Below are 26,696 nucleotides of genomic sequence, written 5' to 3' on the forward strand. Positions count from 1 at the left end.
ATAGATAACCGACTGCCGTTTATAAAATACTAGAGGTCCGCCCCGGCTTCGCCCGTGGTACATATTTCGCAATAAAAGGTAGCCCATGTCCTTTCTCGGGTATCAAAATATCTCCATACCAAATTTCATGCAAATTGGTTCAGTAGTTTAGGCGTGATTGAGTAACAGACAGACAGACAGAGTTACTTTCGCATTTATAATATTAGTACGGATGTCATAAGCGGTATATATGATTTTGTTAGGTTATATTTTGTAGTACGTAACGAATTTAGCAAATATACGTTGATCAGTCGCAACAAATGAAAGCTACTTCTCGGTATAAATGTTTGTTTGATGATTTATCGTTTCGTGTTGGCCTTTGTCATCTATTTATTTGATTGTTAGAAATATTATGTTCACCAGTAAGTTAAAGCTATATATGAAAGATCTTGCTACAAATCCTTCTTCAACAATTTAGTCGTCTTTGTCACATTTGTAAAGTTTTTGCTTTAAAAAATGTATGAAACCAGTCGGCCGCTCATGATGATGTAGGTAGGCGGCGTCAGGCGATGCTGTCATGCAATATTTATTAACGGACGCGCTGTCAACCTTCCAAGGATTAGAGCTATGACGAAATAACAGAAAGGGTAAATTGCGTGGAAAATATGAAATACACGTGCCCACCTGCCCGTCAGACTACGCTTCTCATTTTCAGTGGTTTTTTGGTGACGTCACGGGCGACGCAAACGTAATTTTCGATTATAAAGCTCTTCTGAAATTGCTTTACGGGTCTTGAATGCAATTTAATGTGAACATTTTGGTGGTATTCTGTTAGTAATTCTTGTGTATTTTTTCCGTTACATTCATTTTCACAGTGAACTGGGCAAATTAATAAGTTTGATGTTAAGAGTATGTTGTTTTTAATATCTTTATTTATTAACTTTTGCAGTTACGAATATCCTGGAATTATGTAACATAAAAATAGAATCACTATAGAGGGCAGCGGCCAGCTTAGTGTCGCAATAATTCACCACATGACACCGGGATTAAATGCGACGTGACCGAAGCCAACATAAATCACTGCACGCAATAATCATTTGCGCCATTCATTAGGGCCACTACTTGCGTTCATAAGTGTCTCCCCCAAGATCAGAGTACCCACTTAATCAACCACGTCGGCGTAAAGTAAACCTTACAGCCCGCTCCGGTCTAAGAGCTAGATTAAACGGGCCACGGTGATAAAGCTTCTTTGACCATTCAACTAAGAGCCCTGGTATTGCACGGCATTACACCTCGACGGTCTCGCCTCGAGGTTATTAGCGGGGCGAGGCGGGTCAAAGCCGAGTGGTGGTTATATAATGTTGGTACGACCCGGCTATTCTCTTGGACGTTTATGAATAGCGCTTATTTTTCTTTTAATTACGCCTCCCGCTGTCTGCCGACGTGTTCTACCCGTTAGCGTTTACTTTATTTGGACAAACGAAAATCACGACTTAGCCCCCCGAGAAGATGCGAGATATTTCTGTGCCGCCTACATATTTTTGTTATGGCCGTTTGCACACTGCTATTTTGTATTTTTGGAGCGAATGCGTTGACAGAGTTAGCGGTAATTGGATAAATATTGCAGCGCTTGTCGACGTTTTTTGCATATTAAATATAACTTACTGTTTTCATTGCGAATATTTTTCACCACGTTGGCTTTTTTCTAAGCTCATCTATTTTTAAACGTGTTTTGTTATTGAAATATACGAGTTGAATAAAAAATAAAAATGTTAAATGAAATAACGAAAAAGTTGTGTGGTTTTATGAAACCACAGTAAAAGTGAAACTTTCCGAACACTGCTTTATACCTACTTGGCAGCCGACCGTCACGCGACATGCGCTACACAGACCAAAAAGTTTGAGACGATGTAATAAAAGTTTCACTTTGAAAATATAAAAGCTTTTGTGTTTTAGTCTCATATAAATAGCTTATTCTTCAATGAGCTTCACTATTTTAGATACAAACCAAGCTTTCTCACTTAAATAAAATACCTACCTAATAAAAGAGCAAAAATTCAGGATAAAAGGCTGATCCCATAAATGACGCAAGCAACGAAATAAGCTCTTTTGATGAGCCGCTTTATCTGACACGCGATAGACAATTACGTCGCACATCGCGATATTCAGAACGTATCAGAAATCGTAATAAAAGTCATACGCACCGTCCAATATTGGACGTATATTTTACATTTCTATCCCGATTGAATATACGCATAAAATATTCAACGTTCAAGTCATATTATTCTCACATTACTTTCCAATTCATCATCCTGCGAAGAGAATTGATACTCGTAAATTTTTCCCGCGTCGACTCCCAAGACAGGCCCTCATATTTTAGCGCACCTCTACGGTATTATGTCGCTATGAAATAGTGGAGAGGAATACGCATAGACATAACTGCGGAATAAGAAAAACGTGAGAGACAATTATAATATGTGGTAATGGCAATCTAGTTATGATGAGAGTTATCTGTAGTAATAGTTTTAGGACCGAAATATTGTTCTAAAATAAGATGGCTCCGAGCTTCTTCTAAACCTATCGGTCTACAATTTTTTCCATTTTCTTTACGGCAAGCATGAAAACATTATGTATATTATTTATTTAAAATAAATGAAATCGGTCTATCATGTCTTAACCTTGTAGGTACTTAATTGTTGCATCTTACTTTACGCGGATATTCATATTAAGAGCTATGTATCCATCCATAAAAATGCGCTTTATCATGTCTTTACAAATTCAATTTACAAATTGCACTTAACAAATACCATTGACCATCATTATCCACTCAAGGTGATCATAACTCGTATGACAAATTAATTACAATACTAAAAGCTGACAATAATCTAATCTCGAAAGCGAATCACGACAAATGCAAACGCACCGTCTTACACGTGTTTACACTCACAAGTAAGTACGCCTAATTATTATCCATTCGGTATATTATCCATGTAATTTGGAGACAACATGTGCTGATTATGTGTTAATTTACTGTTTGCTATCACGTCTCGAGCATGCGATGGTAACTGTTCGACTATGGCTAGACATATTGGCTTCTAATTGTAAAAGTTATCCATAAAACAGCAATGTAGACAACTTTACAAAACAAAATTGTACACAATTGAAATAATCTCACAAACAAACCCCCAAAAAATGCGACAATTCACACAATTTTTGTAAACGTCAAAATGCCAAGCTAAGAGCATTACGCGCCGCACGAAGTTACCTAATAAACTAGGGTCATTTGTTCGCACATTCAAAGGGAATCGCGTAAAGATGACAGCGCCGCGGGGAAAAATGACACAGCCATTCGCAAATATGTCAAGAGTTGCCCCAAATCGCGGGCCCGTGTCCCACAGGGGCTTTCGGTAATCAAATAAAACTAGCCGGCTACGTGGGCGGATTACGCCGAGCCGCAGGACTCCGCTATGAAATTCCACCTATTACATTTTATTGTATTCATGCGTGAAACGAAACGTTATTTATGTGTTTCGAATTCTTTTATTGAGTTTGCGAGTGAAGGACCCACTCGTAATTTTAGGCGGTTTATTTTTTATTGGCTGTATTCGATTTTGTATACAAAAGCGACAATTTTTTTGAATATTTGCTCGCGTATTTCTATTTGAAAGGATTGAGCCGTGACATTCTATATATTAGGCGTTTGGGAATTAATGGTTTGGTTTTGATATAAACTCGCTACGTTCCGTTCGCTTTCATCATTGGTTTACGGTTTACCGCTCGACAACCACAATTACGTCTATTATGTTCAGATAAAAATCAGTAACCATTAAATGTTACATATGATGATAAGGAACAGTAGTTAGTCGTTTTCGATGTCTTTGCTATATTAATTAGAGTGTCACTGGGTAAGCATGCTTTTATAGCCATAACGCTGAGCATCATAACTATAAAATTACACAAATTATCATATCGTCCCTTGATTAACCATTACTGATAGAACTCTAGACTAATTTCCTTTCAAAATTCACAAAGAAACAAGTATATAACAGACACAAAACTGGATGCGACAACGGGCGTGTCCCCGTGCCCCGAACGGACTTTAATCAACCGCTTAAACCGCTGTTATTGTTGTACGAATTAAGACTCGCTTTTTGCCAAAACAACAGACGACCACGCCGACCCATTCAAACTTGGAGGGACCTCGCATTTGTATGCAAATGAGGCGTAATCTTGCGCCGGAGCTCGCAATCACGGCGGCACATCTAGTCCCAGTGGGTGCATGTTTATTTACGATATATTCCAAACTGGATATGCTATCTTATGTGTGTGTTCTATCGAGACTATAATGGTGACAGTCGATATCTCGATACGTACGAGATAGGTTCGCTTCTAGAGAATGACCTCGTCTTAACTGGGCTATAGAGTTGTCTTAATGCATAGTATTTCAAGACCACAATAGTAACAGAAAATATAAAAATGTTTGTTGTTTCCCATACCATGTCTAATCAATAAATTACGCACCATTATATTCGAAACCCAGAAAGGATGAAAGTATCAAAAATCGTTCACACATTTAATAAAAAATGCAATAAACATACCTTCTATCTTAAAATATAGAACCTATGCATACCCACGAAACAAAAGTACAAGACCAAATAAGACAACACAAAATATTACGTCATCAAAACTAATATCTACGGAAGGGAGTCTATTTACGCGATAATTGGAACCACATCTCTAGAAATAATTCACAAAGACCATAAAGCCACAACATTTCTAATTTACACACCACTGCAATAATGGCCGATAAAATAATAATTTCACATGAAAGTTATTACGAGAAAACATTATGGAAGCTGTATATCACGCTTGATACATCGCAACGGCTTTTTAAGCCTAACTATCTTGCCGTTTCTTTATCCAATTATGTAGTTATTTTATTACACTATGTTATTTATTATGTGTTTCCCTGTGTCCTGTTTATTTTCATATACATTTAGGATCGGTAAGTACCTTTGGAGAAGATATTCATTTATATTAAGCATTATTTTCTGGATATATGTAATGGCCCTCAGTATAAAATAGGCTTGATTTAGTTATCATAAAATAATAATTTCTCGAAACATTTTAACATACAATTAAATGTTTCCACTTGCATGTGCATATATCGCATTTCCCTTTCAAAATCTAACCATTTTCATCTTAATAAACGCATACTTTCACCTCCTTTTACCAACGACCTGTCTTCTCTTGCATTGTCTGTATAACAAACACCTTACAACACAGACCTAACAAATCACCGTATAATCATTATTTCCTTATAATTATATCCAAAGCAAGAACCACCAGTCACACAGCACCATCTCCATAAAACACCGGCCAAATATTAAAATCGACAGAGAAGAAATAATCCTGCCGAATAAATTAAAATTAATGAGATTAAAAAGAGTCCACGGCAAAGTCCACGGTTCCCTTCTAACCGAATTTAAATCACTTCCCACCTTGCGAAGTGCATTTTAATTGAGTCTATTAATATTTCCACTATTTCGCTTAAATTGAAAACTTGTCCGTGATCCTAGACTCTTTTCTTCTTTGTTATGAAAGAAGAATAAAACAAACGTGAAACTGAACGAATGAATTTCAATATCAGAACATACCTGTCCGACTTGTTAATTGGTATATTTTCAAAGAATACCAATAGGTATACCAAATTTTAATTGACGTACAACACCAATCACAACGTAAAACAGTTACAAGATGAATCATGATATTTTATAATGACAATAATAAAAGAGTATTCTAAAGAGTATTTCTAAAGAGTATTCTACAGTGTTTATACTTTGCCTTTTTGTCATTCATAAAGCTCAAAATCTCATCATCTCATCCTTTCCCATACAAGCAATCATAGCTCATACATAAATAAACATCAACCTGTTGCATTATAATTGTTATAATAACTAATACATTCCACACAACGCTCAAAATCTGATCCCATTTCAACACAATTAAAATTCACGCCAAACACTTGTTAATTGCAACATAGTAACAATAATAACTAATCAGATCACAGAACCAACCGACAAATTGCTTTTCGCTAAGAAGCTCTTATTCAATTCGCGAAAATTCAATTAAACCGCATCTGAGAATGAAATCGCACATCCCATGGTGAGGCCGCGACCCGCAAAATTGACGTAATTAACATTTTGTCGTGCCACGGCGCTCTGCGAACTTTGATTGCTGAAATTTCATAAGGAAATTTAAATAAAATACGCTATACAGACTAGTCTGTGTGTATGCAAGTTAGTTTCTTTATTTGATGTGATAAAACTAGTTATAAGACTTTGAACTTAATGAATTAATTCCGTACATTTTACAGCAGTTGAATTTATGTATGATTGTCATAAAAAACAAAGCATATTTACTGTTATTATATTTTGTATTATAAGGTCTTCATCTATTCAATTATTATCAAGCAATAACAAAATTATTATTTCGATCAACCAATCGATTTCTATCGGAAATATCAAATCAAATATCGGTTAAAGCTTTATAAATATGAATATCATTCATAATTTTCGTTACAACAATTACAGCAGACATTCAATATTCCGCTTTATTTAACTTAAATTAGAGTTCAATATTCAAACTAAATCTTCAAGGTTTTTTCGCCTCATCGCGCCAGTAATTAAATGCTGTTAATCCACGACGCTGATCAAACGACGCGCCGAAATTACTTATAAAGTCTTATTAATTTTTTAACTACGTAAAGTGTCGCACTTAATTTTTATTATGTGAATTATATTGGCAATTTTGTTTTTATAAATTTAAAGATTACTCTATGTAGAGGAGTTAATATTATTATAAAATTTTTGTAGTGAGTGAGCTTTTTATATTATTTCGGAAATCCCTTTTTGTAATGATTTTAAACAGACAGACGGATAACATAAAGCGTTTATAGCGACATATCGATAAATCTTATTTTAGTACGTACCAAACCATAACATAAGAAGAAAAATAGCAATGTCACGTGGTCTCCTCTGAAAATCAGTGCACCAATACATTTGAAATGGAAAATAATGGTTGCTGCTTTGCTGACGGGGAGTCCTTTTTTGCCTCCATTGCTATATTTTTTTCTGTTTTGTGTGTTATATTACTAAGATTTATATTTTTTTATACATGGTGGCAAATAAAACGCTTTCTATTTATATTTCAATAAGTTTTAATAATTTTTTTCATCTACCCTGTTACTGGCCAGTTTTATTCTTAATGTACTTTGTAGCTTTTACAGTTACATCTTAAATCAATTCGTTAAAAAATCACACACCTCTCTGACCCATCCTTCACCGCAAGCATTCATCCATCCAACACATACAAACCCCACGTCACCAACAAAAAAGCTTCCAAATCTTTCAAACCACATATTACCAAATTCTTTCCAAAGGCATCGAGGTTCGGGTGTACCAAACAAATACAATTTAGGCGTACCATCTCCCATAGCCACGAATAAGACCGTCTCGAATCGTGGACGAGATTTAATAAAGTATTGGGATGTCTACAGACCCCAATGTCTTTATTAACTTTGTCCGTTCCGCCCGGGAACGTGATTCGTTTCGCTTTGTTAATATTCCTTATAACCGGCTGGGTTATTGAACATTGAAATATAGAATATATTTAGGCTGTTAGAATCTGGGTTGGATACTTGAGACAAAAAAAAACCGTTCAGTATATATACGCATTTCTCGGTATATATGCTACAGTCAAAACTCTTAACCAGTCAAAAACCTATATATTTCATGTATCCTTTGGTCTTCAGAACTTTATATTTAATTTGAATGTAGCTTTTGCAATTTACACATATTACATTATATTATATGTTTCTCAAAAACAACGAAGACAAACCTACTAGCAGATAGGAAAACTTCAATTTTATTTTGAAGTCATGAAATACAATTCAAGTTTACCGAAGACCCGTTTCTTTTGACTGATTATTCCTAGTCCATTTCCTAATACCTTAAAAGCACGGCAGCATCGCTATGTGGCCAACTTCGACCACTGGGGTCGTGGACGGCGGCGCTTTCGCAGGGGTTCCCTTTGCTGGTAGTCAATACCCGCTCTAACCAAACAGTATTCCATTTATTCCTCTCTCACTCCACTTACCGTGCATCTTATCATTGAGCAGCGCGTATCTTGGGTTCGAGGCGACGTCCAGCGGCAGCGAGTTGAACAGCCACCGCACTTTGGGCGGCGGGCTGCCGCTCGCCTGGCACGGCAGAGTCGCTATGTGGCCAACTTCGACCACTAGGGTCGTGGACGGTGGCGCTATGGCAGGGAAACCGGGCGGCGTCTTGTCGGCTGCGGAAGAACATTGTAAAGTGAGAAATAGATAGATGAATAGGTTAAATTATGGTGTATGCTGGGCAAGAAATGGATTATAAAGTTGCGAAAAGATACTTTCTTTTATTAATCAAAGAAAAATTCGCGTTTTCCAATTAGTGCACCAAAGTGAAAGATCAATCTTATCTGTGTTAATTATTGTCAGGTTTATATGAAAAAGAAAAAAACTGATAGCGTGAAAGAATGAATAAATAAATTATAAATACAGTTGTACAATTTGTTTTTACTCACTACGATATTATATAACTATAGATTTCATAAATATTACATTATATTTTATAAGTTGTTACATAATAAAAGACTCATTATTAATGACGCAAGTAAACTTATTCGGTTTAAAAACAACAGACCGCATTTTCTAGACTGGAGCCAAGGATTAACTGTAAACATGCTCTGGGCTTTATTACTTCACTTGACCGCATTTGACAAAGAGTACATTTGATTAACTTCAAACTCCCGACGACGGTAAACATTCAGTATTTGGTTTATGTTCTTCAGAATAAGACTGCGCTCTGAATTTATAGTTATACTAGCGGCCCGCCCCGGCTTCGCCCGTGGTACATATGAAAAATAGATGTTGGCCGATTCTCAGACTTACCCGATATGCACATAAAATTTCATGAGAATCGGTCCACCCGTTTCGGAGGAGTATGCAGACCAGAGGCGGCTCGTGACAAAATTTTATGGGTGTTCACTTGAAATAAAACACTGAAAATACATGGTGTAAAGCAGTACATTTATCAAAAAAATTACTTATAAAGGAAAAACATACGTCTTTCTTTTTGGTGTGCAAAAATATCTATAACTTAAAGCGACAAGATATTCGTAAATGTCTGTTGTAAAACCACACAACCACGGTGTTTTCACATAATATTGTTCGGATTTAAACACACGCGTATATGTTTTCGTTTTTGTCGTACATTTTTGCGTAAGGTCAAGTTCAGGCCGTGGCAGTCCCTTAGTTTTCAATTCAAGCCGAATTTGTAACGTTTTAACACACTTTTTAATGAACGCCACATTATAATTGTTCATTTTCACACTCACAAGTAATACTGATAACTACCTACAGACTATTTCAACACGTATCTTATGATTTTAATTAGAAAATTCCCGAATTTTTCATTCGCGCGCGTGCATTGAAGTTGACTCGAGAGTCGAGTGTTTGTTTATAATATAGAGAGTGGCAACGTCGCGCGAACCGGCAACGTTTGCGGGAGCGGCGCTCCGAATATTGCTATTTTTCCATAGAAAATCTTCTGTTTCACGCGCGCAGGGCACTGGCAAACCCTCTCTTTCACTCCTATTGGATTTCGTATTAGGAAATGTACTAAATATTTTTTCATTGGAGCGCAATCGTGAGCGCTCCGCTTCGCGCGTTACTGTATAATACAGTATTATTCAGGTGTATGGAATGATGGAATTATGGATATATTCATTGGTATTGACAGTAGTTTTTTACGATTACGATTGATTTTAAATAGTAATAATTAATATTAATAATGAAATTAAGGAGTATGATTTTATTATAATTATTTATGGGAGTTCACTGCACCAGCGCTCCTTAGGGCGAGCCGCCTCTGATGCAGACTAACATTGTGACACGAGAATTTTATATATAAGATTATATTATTTAGGATAGTATTCTCATTTTTTATCATATTATATGTTTGCTAAACAAGTGTTGACCAAATAATTATTATAATTGTGTAAACGCTAGACTAGAAATATAAGTCAGCATGTAGCTAATCAATGATCTATTGAAAAGCTCTGATTAAATTATAAAAAGTCAAACCTAATCTTATCAACTTCGATAAAACCAAGAGTTAAATAACAGTGCACGTCAAAGATTACAAGGAAGCCAATAAGTACAGGCATTATGACGCGTTAATTCCGACACGTAGACAGAGCCCCCTCACATCGCGCGAACGTTCGCGGAAATCTCGTCGAAATCTTAAAACGCCAGTGAAATGAAGATAGTGAAATGTTAATTCCCCAAATGAAATTCCCCTTACAGTCGAACTGAACGAAATTTGATTAAGCAACAAGACTGACATTATTTCCTCCCCGAGATATATATTACGCCGAAGATTCGCCCAAAATTGCTGAGAACTTTTCGCAACGGATTAAATTTTCTTGCGTTGAAGAGTTCCGATTAAGGGCGCGGGCACACGGTGCGTTGCGGCGCCGCACCGCAAAGATTTCACCGTGTCAGTGGGCACACGAGTGGTGCGGCGCCGTAACGTTGTTCTGTCGCAGCGGCGTCGTAGCAGCGTTGCACAGCGTGTCCTTCCTTGTGACGCAAAACAACTGAGCGGTGCCGCTCCGACGTCGCACCGCATTCACCCCTCCCCGCCTCGTCTTGGTGGTTACAAGTCCGGTGCGGCGCCGGAACGCATCGTGTGACATGCCACAGATATTTCTATGTAAGACGACGCAGCGACACCGCTCCGGCGCCGCACCGCCGCCGCAACGCATCGTGTGCCCCCGCTCTAATTGAGTAAATATTGAAGACTTTATAAATTTGCAGCGCACGAATTTGTCGGTTTACTCGAAAACTACAAGACGGGAATCCTTTTGAGTTTATTGGAGGGAATATGTGTTGGAATGAAATGTTTTCTCTTAAACTAAATCTTTATCGAATGCTTGCGTGTCAATAAACTTAAGTGTTTTTGGGTTTAAATGAAATTGTACAAACAGGAGAATCGGATATAAATGTTATTCATTTTATATGTGATTTATGGAAATTTACGGCATTATTTCACATTATTATTTTTGAAATTTCGAATTACCTAATGCAAAGTTGGTAAAGAGAAAAAATAAAAACCGCAGTAAACTAGACAGAGAAGTAATGCCAATCCATTATTATTAATACACCCTTTAACAATATTACGTCTTAGAGCGCGGCGAACTTAAAATTAAACGAACTATAAGCGCTATGGTTGCACAAATATAGCCCTTACAATATCAAAAATAGAGTTTTCTATCCCGTGGCCAGATAATTTAATTGGGTAATAACACGGATGCCGTTATCGAGTTTCGTGGGTCTTGCTAACTTGCTAACTTATAACGCCGGAGCAGTAATTGTCCTTGTTTGGTGTTAACTATTGAACACGCGTGAGGTTTAAAACGGCTTATCAGTATTTGAGGTTAGAGGAGGCGGGCAACATATCATTTACTAATTGATGTAATTGTTAAGGGGCGTAATTTTGTTGTGTTCTAGACGGTACAAGGGGTACTAGTAATAAATATGCTACGATTAAATAATCAGATTTTTAAGGTGGAAACACGTTCGGGTTGAATGCTTAATTAAGTTACATGTTTAAAAATGATTTTAAAACAATTGGTTGAGTAGTACTAAATACTTAAATACTATTTTTAAGATCAAATTCCGACTCTGGCTACAAATGTCGTTGCATGAATATCAGGAAGTTTTAAACAAAAATAAATCAATTTGTACTTAAATAAAGCTAAAAAGGATAAAGATGCTAAAATTAAGCAGTCAAATCACACCCAGTCATTTCACACATCCCAAGATACCATCATCCCAGTTTCACTGTACTAAATGGCCTACCAACTCTTTATCTACCAACCGCTTGCTATTCCCATTTCACCGGGCGACTAGCATAGAGGGAAATACTCATCGAGACGTCAAAAATGGGATCAACACGGAATGGAGCCACGCTCGGTCAGTGCACGATGTGACTCATGATTCCCGGTCAAATAAAGCCTTGCTACGTCATTATTTGTAGATTGTAGATGTGTGTGTGTTTGTCAATTTATACAAAAATTTCGGTAATTGCGAGGTTGTGAAATAATTTTTTGATAAATAAACTTTATATTGTGGAATAGATAACATGTTTTATGATGATTTAACCTGAACAGAATAAAATGAGCTGTTAAGGCATTTCTAAAATACTGTAAGGAATAAAAGTAATTTTAATTAGAGAATTGAACATTGTATAAAAGAGATAGAAACAGGGTTTCATTATTTTACTTTCGGATGATGAATAATTAGGTGTAATTATTATTATAGTTCGTATCATGGGATAACATATAAATCATAATAAACCATGGGTTGGCAACACGTCTGCACAACTAATAAGTAAGTTAATTAACAGGCAATACCAAACTTAGCGCGCACTCTGTCCGCTAACATACACTACAATTAGGTGCGATGTGACCGGAGTATTAATGTTAGAAGGGAAATAATTCTAGTATAGAACAAATTGCATTAATCCCTATCTTCCTCATCAATTTGTATTATTTCGAGTTTCAAAACTTTTCGTAGCAAAAGTACCTTAGTAATTTTTATATTTTTGTTGTAAATGAATTATTTTTAAAGCATAAATTAAAATAATATCTATATACGCGAAAAAAAATATGACTTTTTAAAAGTACATACACACTTTTATCACTTTATATAATGAATTCTCTACCACTTGTCAAACTATTCATAACTCGCTGTAAATTTTTTCCAATAACATGGCTACAACGGAATAGCTATTAAAATATTCAATAAGATGAAATTGTCGTGTACCTACGTACGTTGTGTTTACTGTCGGTAGCGTCGCATCAGCCTCGAGTATGAACTTATCTCGTAATCGACTTATAGTTTGGATCGAGTTGTCGACGAGAAGCGATAAAATAGTACGTGTACTTAAGGTACTTTTATCAATATCGGGCCGTGGTAAGTTTTGATCGTTAATGTCTATTGTTAAGAGTTACTCATGTAACGAAATATACACAATACATATATTTATGTAATAATATTTATTGATTGGCTATCTATAAGACTTTAGATTCTAAGTTTGACGAAAGTTGTTTACAACCATATTTGTAAATTTAACTGTAGTTTCATCAGGCGGCAGAACATCACTTTAAATGACAGAACATCAACACTAATGAAAATAAATATTAATAAGAGAAATTTAAATATTTTAAATAATAAAACCCCAAATTTATTGAACAAAGTATACAAATCGGCCAAAGGTATAAGTATAATACTCAAATTACCAAATTATATTACAGCAGATTTCCATACCTCACCATCAGTTACATCCATATTAACGTAAATTTTGAAAAATGACAAACATAATAACACTTGTGAGCACCACCGTACGTCCGTAGCATGTACCACAAATTGCCTCACGAATCAGCCCGCCAGCCTTTATAAAAAACAATATACGGTAATCACATTTTGAGCACAGAAAATTGTGTTACCGTGCGCACATACGACGTCTAATATGACGCCATCGATCGAAATATCGCTATACTGTTAACTACATATTATTATATAGATATTATTATTGTATGTAGAGTATGTACTGTAAAATAATTGTAATAAATGCTAATAGTTTGTACATAATATGTCCATTGTCGTACATAAAGTACCTACACAAAAAATATTAAATTATAATCTCTAACATCATATAAACGTTAGAAACATTAATACTCTAAAATATTTACGTATTTATGTACATAAAACTAATTAATAACACAGTATCGTTAGCAGTGTAGCAGTGCTACGACAGAGTAGGAGTTCTACGTCAGTGTAGGAATGCTACGGATAGTAGTCTACGCCATTGATAATATCCTCTGCTAGGTTGGTAATTCAGTTAAAATATTAATGAAGATTATATTTCAAAGGATACATAATATTGGAAAAATGTCATAATAAATAACTACTGCGTATTGTAACTGTGCTACTCGTAGCACTCGTGCTACGCTACGATATCTGCTACGCTGTGATATTATGTCCTACGGAAGTCTACAGAATCTTACTTTAATCTTAGAAATTTATTGGTTGCGACTAAATCCATTTAGTTGATATTTAAGAATTACGTAAAAAATGAAGCTGATGAAACTTTAACGACTTCAGTTTTGCACTCAATTTAAATTTAAAATTATTGTATTGATAACCGTCTAAAACTTTCTGGGAATCCGCTACAAAAGTGAAATAAAATCGTTGAAAGAGCTCATACTTGCACAATGGGATTTCTCAGCTGCACTTACAGAGCAATTTAGGAGGTGGCCGTTGAAATATGGCTCTTTTTAAACTGGATATACGGTTTAAATTCGTTTCATTGGTCGGGGTTGTAAATTTTACGCAAACTTGGTATTAATTATTCGCTCTCAGAGTGCCGCAAATTATAATATATTGTGCCGCACGTTACAATTAACCGGGCATATTATATTTATCGTTATCTATGGTTATGACAAACGGTTGGTATTCGGCGTGCGTTACGATCTTTCAAATTAATATTGTAAATGAATTGGTTACGATTTCATATCGTAATGAACTTGTCTTAATAATTCAACAGATACTATTGTAAATGGAATATTGTCTCGGTGTTTAATCTTGTTGAAAACGTGAAACATAATTTTAAAAGGAGAATCGATCAGGCATTATTGTTTCTAAAGTATTTTACAACATTGCAGTCCTAGCTTACACTTATATATCCTAAAATTATATCAACTAAGCTTAAAGCCTAAATAAAACACCTCATTACCAGAACAAACATAAACGAAACATTATGAACGAATCCAACTTCGCTAATTAACAGTTCGTAATCAGTTAACGCCGTCGCGCCTTACGGTCCACACGTCGCGTACAGTCTTTTTTCACGTAACTTACTTTTTACTTGCAAGTTTATAATTATCCCACATAGACTCAGTTATCACTCATCACAACCGTGAAAGTGCTACAACAATCCTCAAAATCAGTGCAGTATAACTAAAGTAATATCAGATAAGTGCAGTTAAACGTTATTATTTAAACGCGTTGCTAAGCCGATCACTCGCTGAGTCGCTCCGCTTATGACTCACCGCTCCGCTTGTGCGCATGACCTCACCGCGTGACTGTGCTTACACACTGTGCGGCATACTGACTGTACTGAACGTGCAAAACAAATTATTAAGTGATTTTATAAAATAACTAGACTATAATATAATAACCGATTAATAAATAAACCATCCATTTATACGTGATCAAATAGTGTATAATTAATAAAACTGAATAATGTCTTCTCAAAAAAACTGCTCAGCCTGCCTCCTCGCAATCAGAGATAAAAACTATTTAACCTGCGCTTCAGAGAATTGTGATAAATTATTTCATCTCCTCTGCGTCAGCCCTACGGCTTTGACAACAGAACAAAAGACGCGTTTTATTTGTCCTAATTGTCAAGCTACATTAAAAAAAGGCGGGGATAACTCAACAACTCCGGTGCGCACTTCTGCAGTGGAGGACAATATAACCAAACGTAAGAAAATCAGCAAATTTAGTAGCCCGCAGTCTGGTTCTATGGCTGCCGTTCAACCAGCTGGGTCTCATGACATGCAAACTCTTGCCGAAGAAATGAGACTGCTCCGTCAGTCTATGTCTAGTTTTAAAGTTGACTTGGAAAGGGTTGTTACAACACTGAACAATTACCAGGCCCAACTAGAAGGAATTTCTGCAAAAATTGAGAGCCAAGACGAGAAAATTAAACTTATTGATCGTGAAAACGAAGATCTCCAAATAACTATATCCCAACTAAAACAACAACTCGATAATAAATCACAATCCATGCTTACAAAATCTATAGAAGTGATTGGAATTGAAGAAATGCCTAACGAAAATCCCGTGCATATTGCTTTAACCTTAGCTAATAAAATTGGTCTAAACATGTCAGAGGCGGACCTTGACAATGTTTCTAGATCCGGAACACGCAGACGGCTTGAGAAGACCGATAGCAATATCCAGGATCTTACTGCTCCTCGACCGCTTACGATCCACTTTACAAGAAAATTAAAGCGTGACGAGTTTTTAAAATCCGGTAAATCAAGAAGAAATCTCGTGAGCAAGGATATAATTGGTCAAGGCCAAGAAAGAAGGGTATACATTAACGAAAGGCTCACAAGGGATAGAAGACTGTTGTTTCGTGAAGCGCGTAAATCAGCCATTACCCACTCATTCAAATATTGCTGGATCAAAAACGGAACTATTTATTTTCGAAAATACACTGGGAGCCCTGCAATTCCAATTCAATCCTATGATGACCTCCATCGGATCTGCCCTCCCAAGTCAGACTGAAAATATAAATTTAAATATTAAGATAACTCTAAGGAAATCATTCCATGCGTACATTCCTGTTTTTATTTTAAATTTGATATTCTTCTTTTTTGTTTATTTTATTAATAATTCAATGGTATATTCTAAACTACTACAGATTATTCTTAAAAGTAAAAATTTATTATTTACAGTTTTACTTGATCTAAATTTTTCTTGTTTTTTATTGTATAGATACTTTTGTCTCAATTTTTATAATGCCGATGAAGATATAAATCGGAGCTTGTTTACTGCACTAATCTTTTGTTGGTTGATTATTGAATCTGTTCTAAGCTTAAAAGTTGACACTTTATTTACACCTCCTTGGTTATGTGAATATGCTATATTTGTTGTTGTTATTTGTACACTGTTGCTTGTCAAGCCCTGTATTAGTTTTAATTGTTTCGTGGTGTTTATGGGTTTTAAATGGTTGGTGGTCTTGAATCTGTCTCTGTTTGCATCACACTTTGGAACTATCTCATTCTTAGTTATTTATTATCTCTTTAAGGTTTGCTGGAACTTTATTCTCTTTTCAAATTCATCTAAATATAAAAAACATAATAATGATTGACTTACAAGTTATACAGGACATAGATAGTTCCAATAATAAAATATGTCAAATTAAAGATTCACCAGAATTCTGCACAGATATTCTTTCTCATTCTGACCTCAATGTTATTGCAACCAACATAAGAAGTCTTAATAAGAATTTTGACAGCTTTTTAATAACTATGGCTCGTACCAAAATTGAATTTGACGTTATAATTCTAACCGAGTGCTGGCTGACTCCTCATTCTATCATCAACCAAATGTATAACTACAACTCGTTCCACACGTCAAAGCATAGTAATAGAGCTAGCGGAATAGTGATCTACGTAAAAAATAATTTAACAGCAATAGCAAAGGAACTCGAAATTACCGATTGTGTAAACCTATACATTGAAATAGCTGATTTCTTTTCAATCCTTGCGGTTTACAGATCACCCTCTTTAAATCCAAACCTTTTCCTTCAATCTTTATCTCAAACCTTACGTTGTCAAAAAAACTTTCCTTGTCACATCTTCACCGGAGACATAAATATAGATATACTCCCCACATCACAAACACAAGATACTTCTTCTGAATATCTTTGTATCATGGCTGAACTAGGTTATGAAAGTGATATCAACGTCCCTACTCACAATAAAACATGTCTCGACCATATATTCACTAAAACTCAACTCGATAAAATTCCAATAGTTTGTAAATCAGATGTTACCGACCACGATCTTGTTATGCTGGGGATTAGTAACAGTAAACATAAAATCTCGAACTCGAAACGCATTCATAAAAAAATAAATATAGACGCCGTGAAGCAAGATCTTCTTCAGGTGGATTGGAGTCAGGTCCTTAATTGCAATTCAGCATCAGTTGCAGCCGAAACTTTCATGACGAATATTACCGACATCATAGGAAAACACTCTAGTATGAACATAATCAGCCGTTCTAAAAACACTCTAAAGCCTTGGATGACTCCAGGTTTAATCCGATGTGGTAGGCACAAAGACAAATTGCATTCCGAATTGCGAAAGGACCCTGAAAACCCGATAAAAAAGCGAATTTTCTCACGCTACAGAAACTTTTACATCTCTCTCTTGCGACGTCTCAAAGATGAATTCGACAGCAAATCACTTTCTGAAAATAAAAATAACCCCCGACCTTACTGGGAAGCCATAAAACGCATAGCACATTTAAATAGCTCAAAAACTTGTTCCTCTGGCCTTTTAAATATCAAGACCGATCCTCTTGAATCGGTAAACATTTGCAACAATTATTTCTCAAATATCGGTCAAAATCTTGCTACGTCAAAGTTAAATCAATTGAATACCACAGAAGAATCTCTTGCTTCAAACTTCATTCCATCGAATTCTCCGGTTGACTCGTTCTTTTTGAATCCTACGGACGAAAAAGAAGTCCTGGACATCATTAATGGTCTTTGTAGAAATAGCGCACCAGGATACGACAATATAAATAATGATTTTATAAAAAAGATAGCGAGCTGCATATTGTTACCCTTGACATCAATCATTAATCTCAGCATGTCATCAGGTGTTTTTCCGGAGGTATGGAAATCTTCAATTATTACCCCGATACATAAATCTGGTCCCGCTTCTGAACCTGGTAATTTTAGACCAATCTCTCTACTCCCCAGTTTTTCCAAAATTTTGGAAAGATGCGTGAACAAAAGATTGGTCTCTTTTCTGGAATCACATAACCTCCTAGCTGGGCATCAGTATGGCTTCCGGAAAGGAAAGTCTACTGAAAATGCCGTCTCTGAGTTAGTGAACACAATAAGCTCTTCCCTAGACAGCGGCCAGGTGTGTGTCGGAGTATTTCTTGATCTGAGTAAGGCCTTCGACACCGTCTCAGTTCCAATCTTGATTAGGAAATTGGAAGGTGTCGGTATAAGAGGATGTGCACTGGATTGGTTCAGAAGCTACCTTCAGGGAAGAACGCAGCGTGTGAGAATTAACTCGTACGTTAGTTCGCCAGATCGCGTCACGTTTGGTGTTCCCCAAGGAAGCATTCTCGGACCGATCCTCTTTCTAATATATTTAAACGATCTCATTTCTCTCCCTCCTACTGATGCAAATATTATATGTTATGCAGATGATACTGCGATTTTATTTCATGGCCCGAGCTGGGCTGAAGTTTTTCATAAAAGCCAAAAAGGTATGTCCCAAATTATGTTGTGGCTTAATAATATTCTCCTCTCCCTCAATGCTACCAAGACGAAATTTCTATGCTTTCATAAAACCAGGGCAACAGCTCCTAAATCTCTCCCAAAGTTTTTCATTCACATGTGCGGTAAATCTACTCACCTCGATAGCATTGGCAGCGGCTGTAATTGTGATCAAATTACCAGGTCAGATTCTATAAAATACCTTGGTGTTATACTGGACGAAAAACTCACCTTTAATGAGCATATTAACGCTATGTCAACTCGAACAAGACGCCTGATATATGTAATGAAAACTCTCAGAACCAAAGTTGATAAGCACCAACTTATGACCATATATAAGGTATTATGCCAATCATTATTAACCTACTGCATTTCTGTATGGGGAGCCGCCTCAGCCTCGGTTATTATCAAACTAGAGAGAGCTCACCGTTCCATTTTAAAAGTTATGCTGCGAAAGCCCCCAGTCTATCCTACAGTGTCTCTCTACAGGGATGCTAATGTTTTAAATGTTAGAGGACTTTATATTTTACATGCAATCATCTCAATGCACAAAAAACTCTTAAAATCTAATTTTTACACAAATAACTCGAAACGGCTATTAAGAGCACCAACCCCATTGACCAAATGTTTCTTTTCCAAACGTTTTCAAAATTTTATGTTCCCATTCTTGTATAACAAATTCAGTAAACTTGTTAACTTCCGGCAATTCACATTACTCAATATTAAATCTAAATTGATAAGCATTCTAGTGTCCAAAGACTATAAGCAGACAGAACAGATCCTAAGAATACTTTAACTGTACAATTGTATAAATAAGCATATAACTTTTATTATTATTACTATTACTTTAAGTGACCATACCGTACTGATGTTCAAAGTTGCATTGTATTATACGTGTTGGACCCTATGTGAACCTCCATTTTTATTGTATAATCGTTTTATGGCCCCGCGAGACAGGCTGTGCCTAGTGCGGGGTCCGCTGTCATAATCTGTATATATTTTAATAACCTTCTTTTGGCAAATAAATATAATTTTATTTTTTTTTATTTTTTTTAATTAAAAGTTTCAATAATTCGTAATGAATCCCACCCGTATTACGGTTAAAAGAATAGCCGTTGTTTCGAGTAGTGATAATACAAATGCCAAGCATACAAAGGTCTCAACTAAATGCGATATTAACAAAGAGAACACCCCTCACTTCGGCAACCTAGCGCCCATAAATCTAACCTTACCCTCTCAACCAAAATATTAACAAGAAATCGGCCTCTCAATATCCTTTGATCAATATATCTTATTTAAGACAAGGACCTTTAATCCTCGCCAAAAAGGACCACTTTGAAGTAGGAGAAACGAATTCAATAATCCCCATACCCAGATAACCGTTTGACGGATACGGGTTACGGATATAAGGTCAACATTATATTAAAGCAAACGATTTATATTTCAAGTGACTCGCCGGCATCGATGACGGCGGCGGCGTTGTTTTACCTCGGTTTATGTTTCTTAGAAAATACAGACTTGCTCTATATTTTATCTTACCTCTTACTTGATAAAATTGTTACAGAGAGGAGTGCAAGAGTACAAAAATTAAATTTAGGTAGATGTATTAAAAAAGTCCGTGAATTTAGTAGGTACCTATCACAATTCGCACGTAAAGAAATTTTATCACTGAAAAATAAATGTATTCATAGATGATACTTACTTGCCTTTTAAATATCAATTTCAGTCACCATGGCATCGATGAAACCGGAAATCGTTCATAACTATGTAAACAAACCATTTCGGCTTTCAATTTCAATCAAAATATTTATTCTCATCTTAAATCACATTTCATCATTTTAGGGAATTATCAAATCAAAATACCTTGCAAAACCGTCTTAAAAAAATATTAAGCAGCAAATAAATCACGTCACAATTCCCGCAACGTTCAAAATCGTTAGCACTCGCACAATATTTCGAAACGCCAAAAGTGCGTGCTCATTAAAATCAGTAATAAAATGTCGGCCAGGTACAGCGTAATTAATTATATTTAACCCTATCAAGATAAGCAACAACATGACGGGCTCATGTAATAGCTTCATAGTCGAACGCTGTTAAAATACGAACTACAACGAGTCGAAACAGTTAGTTCATGATTCATTTGAAATGTGATCGTTTTTAATTTAATTTTACATTTTAAAGTGGTTATGATTAAAAACGGAAATCATTGCGTTACTTCTAACAAGTACTTTTTTTATTCATACACATTAAATGCTGGTTCACACCTAATGAAAAAAAAATATATTTACAATTAAATAATGCAATTCAAATCATTACTCATAAAGTGTACATAATATTACGAGCCTTAATTATTCATCTTTTAACGTCTGCCTTTAATACCAGCAGTCTTCATTCTTCTTAATTTGCAATAGCACTAGAGCTAATACATAATATTTCTAAATCTACATAATTAGACCACAACATATAATCCATACAGACGTCTATATACACAGAACCGTTAAGACACCTACGCGTTTCATGAACCCATATCAGTATCATAAAACGAATTCACCAAATAGCTAGTACAGCCGATTAATGTGACGCCCGATCCTCGCCGTTAGCAATCAATGATTAGTACTTTCAGTAATTGAAAACCATTCAATCAGCGAAGTTGTCACGCAATATACAATGCGCATATAATATGAAACTGAATTAAATTTTAATTTATTCCGTACGTACTGTACGTACGCGTACGCGATGCAATAACGCGTTGCGGTCGTAAAATTATCGCTACAGTAGTTGGTAATTGCTCTTCTATTATTTACACTTGACGTAGCAGTACATTATTGATATGAAAGCGTTCAAAACACAAGAGCCGTTATTAATTTTTGATATCTACGGAAAAAGGTTAAGTATTAATTATGAAAAAGCGTATCGAATGTTTCGTGGGTCAGTCAATTTCGGTTAATATACATTTTATACGCAATTTATATATTGGCCGGTTTCATTATTGCGAAGAGGTTTATTTAAACAGAAATATAACTCTGTATATTTTCAAGTGGGGAGGGAATCTGTATTGAATTTCGACTGTAAACAATTAAATTCTACCCTTAAAAATGGAGCATTTGAGCGTCTCAGACTTTAAACGATTTGTACCAAATTTTCACACGAAAGACATAAAATATTACTTAATTAACATAAATCTTTCCATAAAGAATACTTGATAAGGAAGTGGAAAAGTTAAAATCAATATTGGCTTTATCGAAATGAAAACGTTTAATCCAAACATATCGTTAGAATAACGAAGATAGATATCGAACTGCATCCATAATAAAGTAATTCTCCACCCTTTACTCTAGTTCGGCTACTCTAGAATAAAATACCTATATAAAAAGTTATATAAATAATCCTCTTTTAATTATACACATTTGTGAAACATCTTTAGGCACGTTGAGAGTAAAATTTCAAGGTGAGACAATACCGTCACGTCATGGAATAAGGCGACAATTTTGGTACCTTTGAATCTTGCCAAAGAAGTTTCCCTTCTGACTTGTATGCTCGGCACACACGCTCTTTTATTCTATTAATTTTACCTACAACTAGCTAGGAGCTGTGCTCCGCGGTTTTACCCGCAGTGCTCCGCTCCTGTTGGTCTTAGCGTGATGATATGCCTATAGTCTTCCTCGATAAATGGGCTATCTAACACCGAAAGAATATTTTCAAATCGGACCAGTAGTTCCTGAGATTAGCGCGTTCCATCAAACAAACTCTTCAGCTTTACAATATTAAGTATAGATTTATATATTTCATATATTACCTTTGAAAACTGATTAACATAGGTGCAAAATAAAAATATCCGTCCACAGAACGAACACAGAGCTAGCTGGTAAACTTTCCGAACGTGCATTACTTCGCAACAATGGCGACAAACCGAAACCGGGCGAAACCTGGGAAATTAAAACGAATCCCAGCAATTACCTAAATTGTTCTAGCTTTAAGTTTTAAATTGTTCGAATCATTTGAAGACTGCAATTAGATGTGAAATGTGTACTCTGTGTTCGTTATCACATAATTGTTTGCGGGTATTTGGTAGTTTAAAAAGGAGCTTAAATTCATTAGGTTCAAACGAAAGGTTTTCCGAAAAATCAATTATAAAAAAATTTAATTATAAATGCTTACGGCCAAATTTTGACTGGCAACCCAGTAGATATATATTCTCCTAATTATAAATATACATAAAAGTTTGGTTTTAGCAAAAACTGTGAACGCACTAATCCTGCGGTGGGATTTTATACTAAGTGTAAAAGAAAAAGGTGAAAGTCAAAATACCTGGTTTCGTGTACTATATTAATTTATTAAAATACTTAACCGACCATAAAATAATTCTGTGATCTTTTAACTCATAACTTAATCCTAAACATATCTCGTACTAGTATACGTATTAAATAAATTGGTAATTTTATTACGGCGAATAACAATATTCAATATATTAAAAAGTCTATGTTATAGGTAAAGCTTCATGAGCTTTAGCAATCATTTTAACAACCTGGTAAACCGAAGCTTTCTGATGTTTATGACTCGAAAATAAAAGCTTTGAACATAAAATTACCGGTAAACAAAATGCGTTGTTGTACTAAATTACAAATGGGTAATATTGTTTTACGATTTTATTAAATACTTTGCAAGTAGTAAATTTTAAAATGATTATTTTTGACGTGACAACGTCCTATAATTCGATAGAGCCGCCTGTACGCACGAAAAACATGACTCATGCGGCGTTACCTCGCTCTGAGGCGTTCCGTGTAAGGCTTGAAGTGCGAGCGAGAGCGCGGAACGAACGACAAAGAAGCACAATCGGACGTTGTCACGTTCAATTACTAACGTCAGCAAACCGACTTTACAAACAACCAATTTTTTTTAACAAAAATCTAAACCGCCTTTAAATGGTCGAAAGTAGATAAAATTTTAATGAGATTCACCGGAAGTAGCACTCACTAGCTTTCAAATAATAACAGCATAATCAAAATCGGTTCTTCATATCGTGAAAGTTCTGAGGTAACAAATCCAATTTAAAAAAATACATTCGCATTGAGTACCTCCCCCTTTTTAAGTCGGTTAAAAACTCCATTACACAGAATGCAGCATAAACAAAAAAATTAATATACGCCGTGTAACTCGAGATATCGTACCTACCTATTTGAATCGCGTAAAATCGAACGCTCGTAAAGAAAATATTCCGTTAATCCAAATGAAAACGATTCTAACAATGAAATGGAAATTTCAATGGAGGATCAGGGCTCGGGTGTCTTATTGTGAAATATATTAGTGGGGTTCCGATGGCGCGGAGTTACCCGACACTCAACCCTTACCTGGGGTGTAAAGGTGGGTCCACATTTGTATCAAGTAAAGGCCTATTCAAACTCGAGCGGTATCCCGCGGTATTGGCTGTTCGCTAGCGTACTCGGATCGGTACGCGAATAGAGTCTTTATAATATACTGCGTAAGAGATTTGATCGCGTACACATCGGGATACCGCTACCCACGGCGGTAGCGGATACCGCTGTAGTTTGAATAGGCCTTAATAGTATCCGTATCAGGCGTATCATATCGAGTACGCGTATCCTGTGGACGCCCATTTTGATCATACATACATTACATTATAAATTATCATTTGTATTATTTACGACACGTATCAGATATGCAGTTAATAACGATCGGGGTGTATCATGATCGCGATCATTTTGCGTCCACACTAGCAAACACGATGCGCGTCGATGCTTCGCGGACATCTGATACGCGAAAATGATCAAGTGTGGACCCACCTTTACCTGGGGTGTAAGAGGATACGTTCGAGCACAAACATGGCAACATCAAATATTTGGCGGCAAATCTAAATTTCGGAACGAAAAAGTGTGAAATGCGATACTTAAGAGAGTTTACGGTCAAGGGTCGACGCTATGTAATTAAATTAAACTCGAATTACCTCTAATGAAAGTTATAGTTTATATACAAATATTTTGATACCTAGTTTTATTAATTAATTAACAACGTAGGTTTAGTTTAATTTTGCTTTATAACCCAAAGCTAACGGTGGGGGCACACGATGCGTTGCGGCGGCGGTCCGGCGCCGGAGCGGTGTCGCTGCGTCGTCTTACATATAAATATCTGTGGCATGTCACACGATGCGCTCCGGCGCCGCACCGGACTTGCAACCACCGAGACGAGGCGGGGAGGGGTGAATACGGTGCGACGCCGGAGCGGCACCGCTCAGTTGTTTTGCGTCACAAGGAAGGACTGACTGTCCAACGTTGCTACGGCGTCGCTGCGACAAAACAACGTTACGGCGCCGCACCGCTCGTGTGCCCACTGACACGGTGAAATCTTTGCGGTGCGGCGCCGCAACGCATCGTGTGCCCCCGCCGTTAAATGTTTTATAAAAGATTGATGAGAATGAGATTTTGCGTAATAACATACAATTTTATCTAATAAAGAAGTCTATTAGTATTATTTTTATCCTAGATTTATAACGTTAAAAAGCTTTTCATAGAATCAATCTCTGTAAAGAGTATTCATTGGATATTGGATGGTAATTCCCAGAACAGTAAGCAATCTTAAAGTTTCAACAAATACGTTGGAGTCAAACTTATTTGCTTTAAAATATATTTTAAAATCAGTTATATACTTTATAAACAGAATGTAGAAGTAGTATTTTCAATTCATTATTTCAAATGGAGATAGATCACGACATAGTAATTAAATTGATATTTATTAATTTAATCACTGTCTCTTTCGCTTTGAAGTGAGGCTGAGGAAGAAATAATAAATGTTTCTTAAGCTTTGATTTTAAACGTTTATGAGATTTTGTATGTAAATTAATGACAAACGTTTAAAGTTCAATTAATGAATAGATGAACATCAGATTTAGGGCTGATTTTTAAATCCTTGGTTAAATCTTATCCGTCCAATAAAGTATTACACAATAATATACAGATGCCACCTAAAAACTGTCAAAAAGTGGGCAAGTAACACATTTTTAAAATGGTTGTTTAATACGATATTCGATGAATAAGTTTTAACTAAGCATTGAAAAATCGGCCCTTATTGAAAGCTATCGTGGTCTATTTATAATGAAATCGTTATAAAACATATTAAATTTAATATGAGCTCAGAATTCTAATTATATTATGCAAGATATATGTTCATTAATATTATACGACGTAACAATGGACTTACTGATCTGGTCTGGAATTAATCCAGGGCTCTCAGAGGTTAGGTCAACATTCCGGATTTCGATTTAGAATTATATAACAATGACGTCATAATTACATACTATTGAATTTCCAAGTGGATATCGAATTTAATAAGTATCAGTTGCAGTGTATGCTTAAGATTTCACAGATCTCAATAATGGCATCTAAAATTTTTAATATTAAGCTTCTAAATCATATGTAAAATGTAAAAATGTATATTTTCATATACGATTTTTATTATGTTTTATACGTAGAAATTTTCAGTAAACGGGTATAGTCACATTTC

At 35.7% G+C, this 26,696-nt stretch overlaps 1 protein-coding gene across 2 annotated transcripts in view; it reads right to left on the reverse strand.

Moving 5' to 3' along the window:
• Lar (tyrosine-protein phosphatase Lar) overlaps positions 1–26,696 on the reverse strand; it is a 338,436-nt gene that overhangs the window by 67,436 nt on the left and 244,304 nt on the right. For both annotated transcript variants that reach the window (XM_089701767.1, XM_089701766.1), the window contains exon 6: positions 8,137–8,331. In XM_089701767.1, coding sequence (XP_089557893.1) covers positions 8,137–8,331 — 195 coding nt within the window. The remainder of the gene's footprint in view (positions 1–8,136; positions 8,332–26,696) is intronic.

This window comes from Colias philodice, chromosome 12 (genome assembly GCF_061535455.1).
Source record: "Colias philodice isolate Cphi_HAF_F1 chromosome 12, ilColPhil1 Martin Lab GWU primary, whole genome shotgun sequence".
Lineage (NCBI taxonomy): Eukaryota > Metazoa > Arthropoda > Insecta > Lepidoptera > Pieridae > Colias > Colias philodice.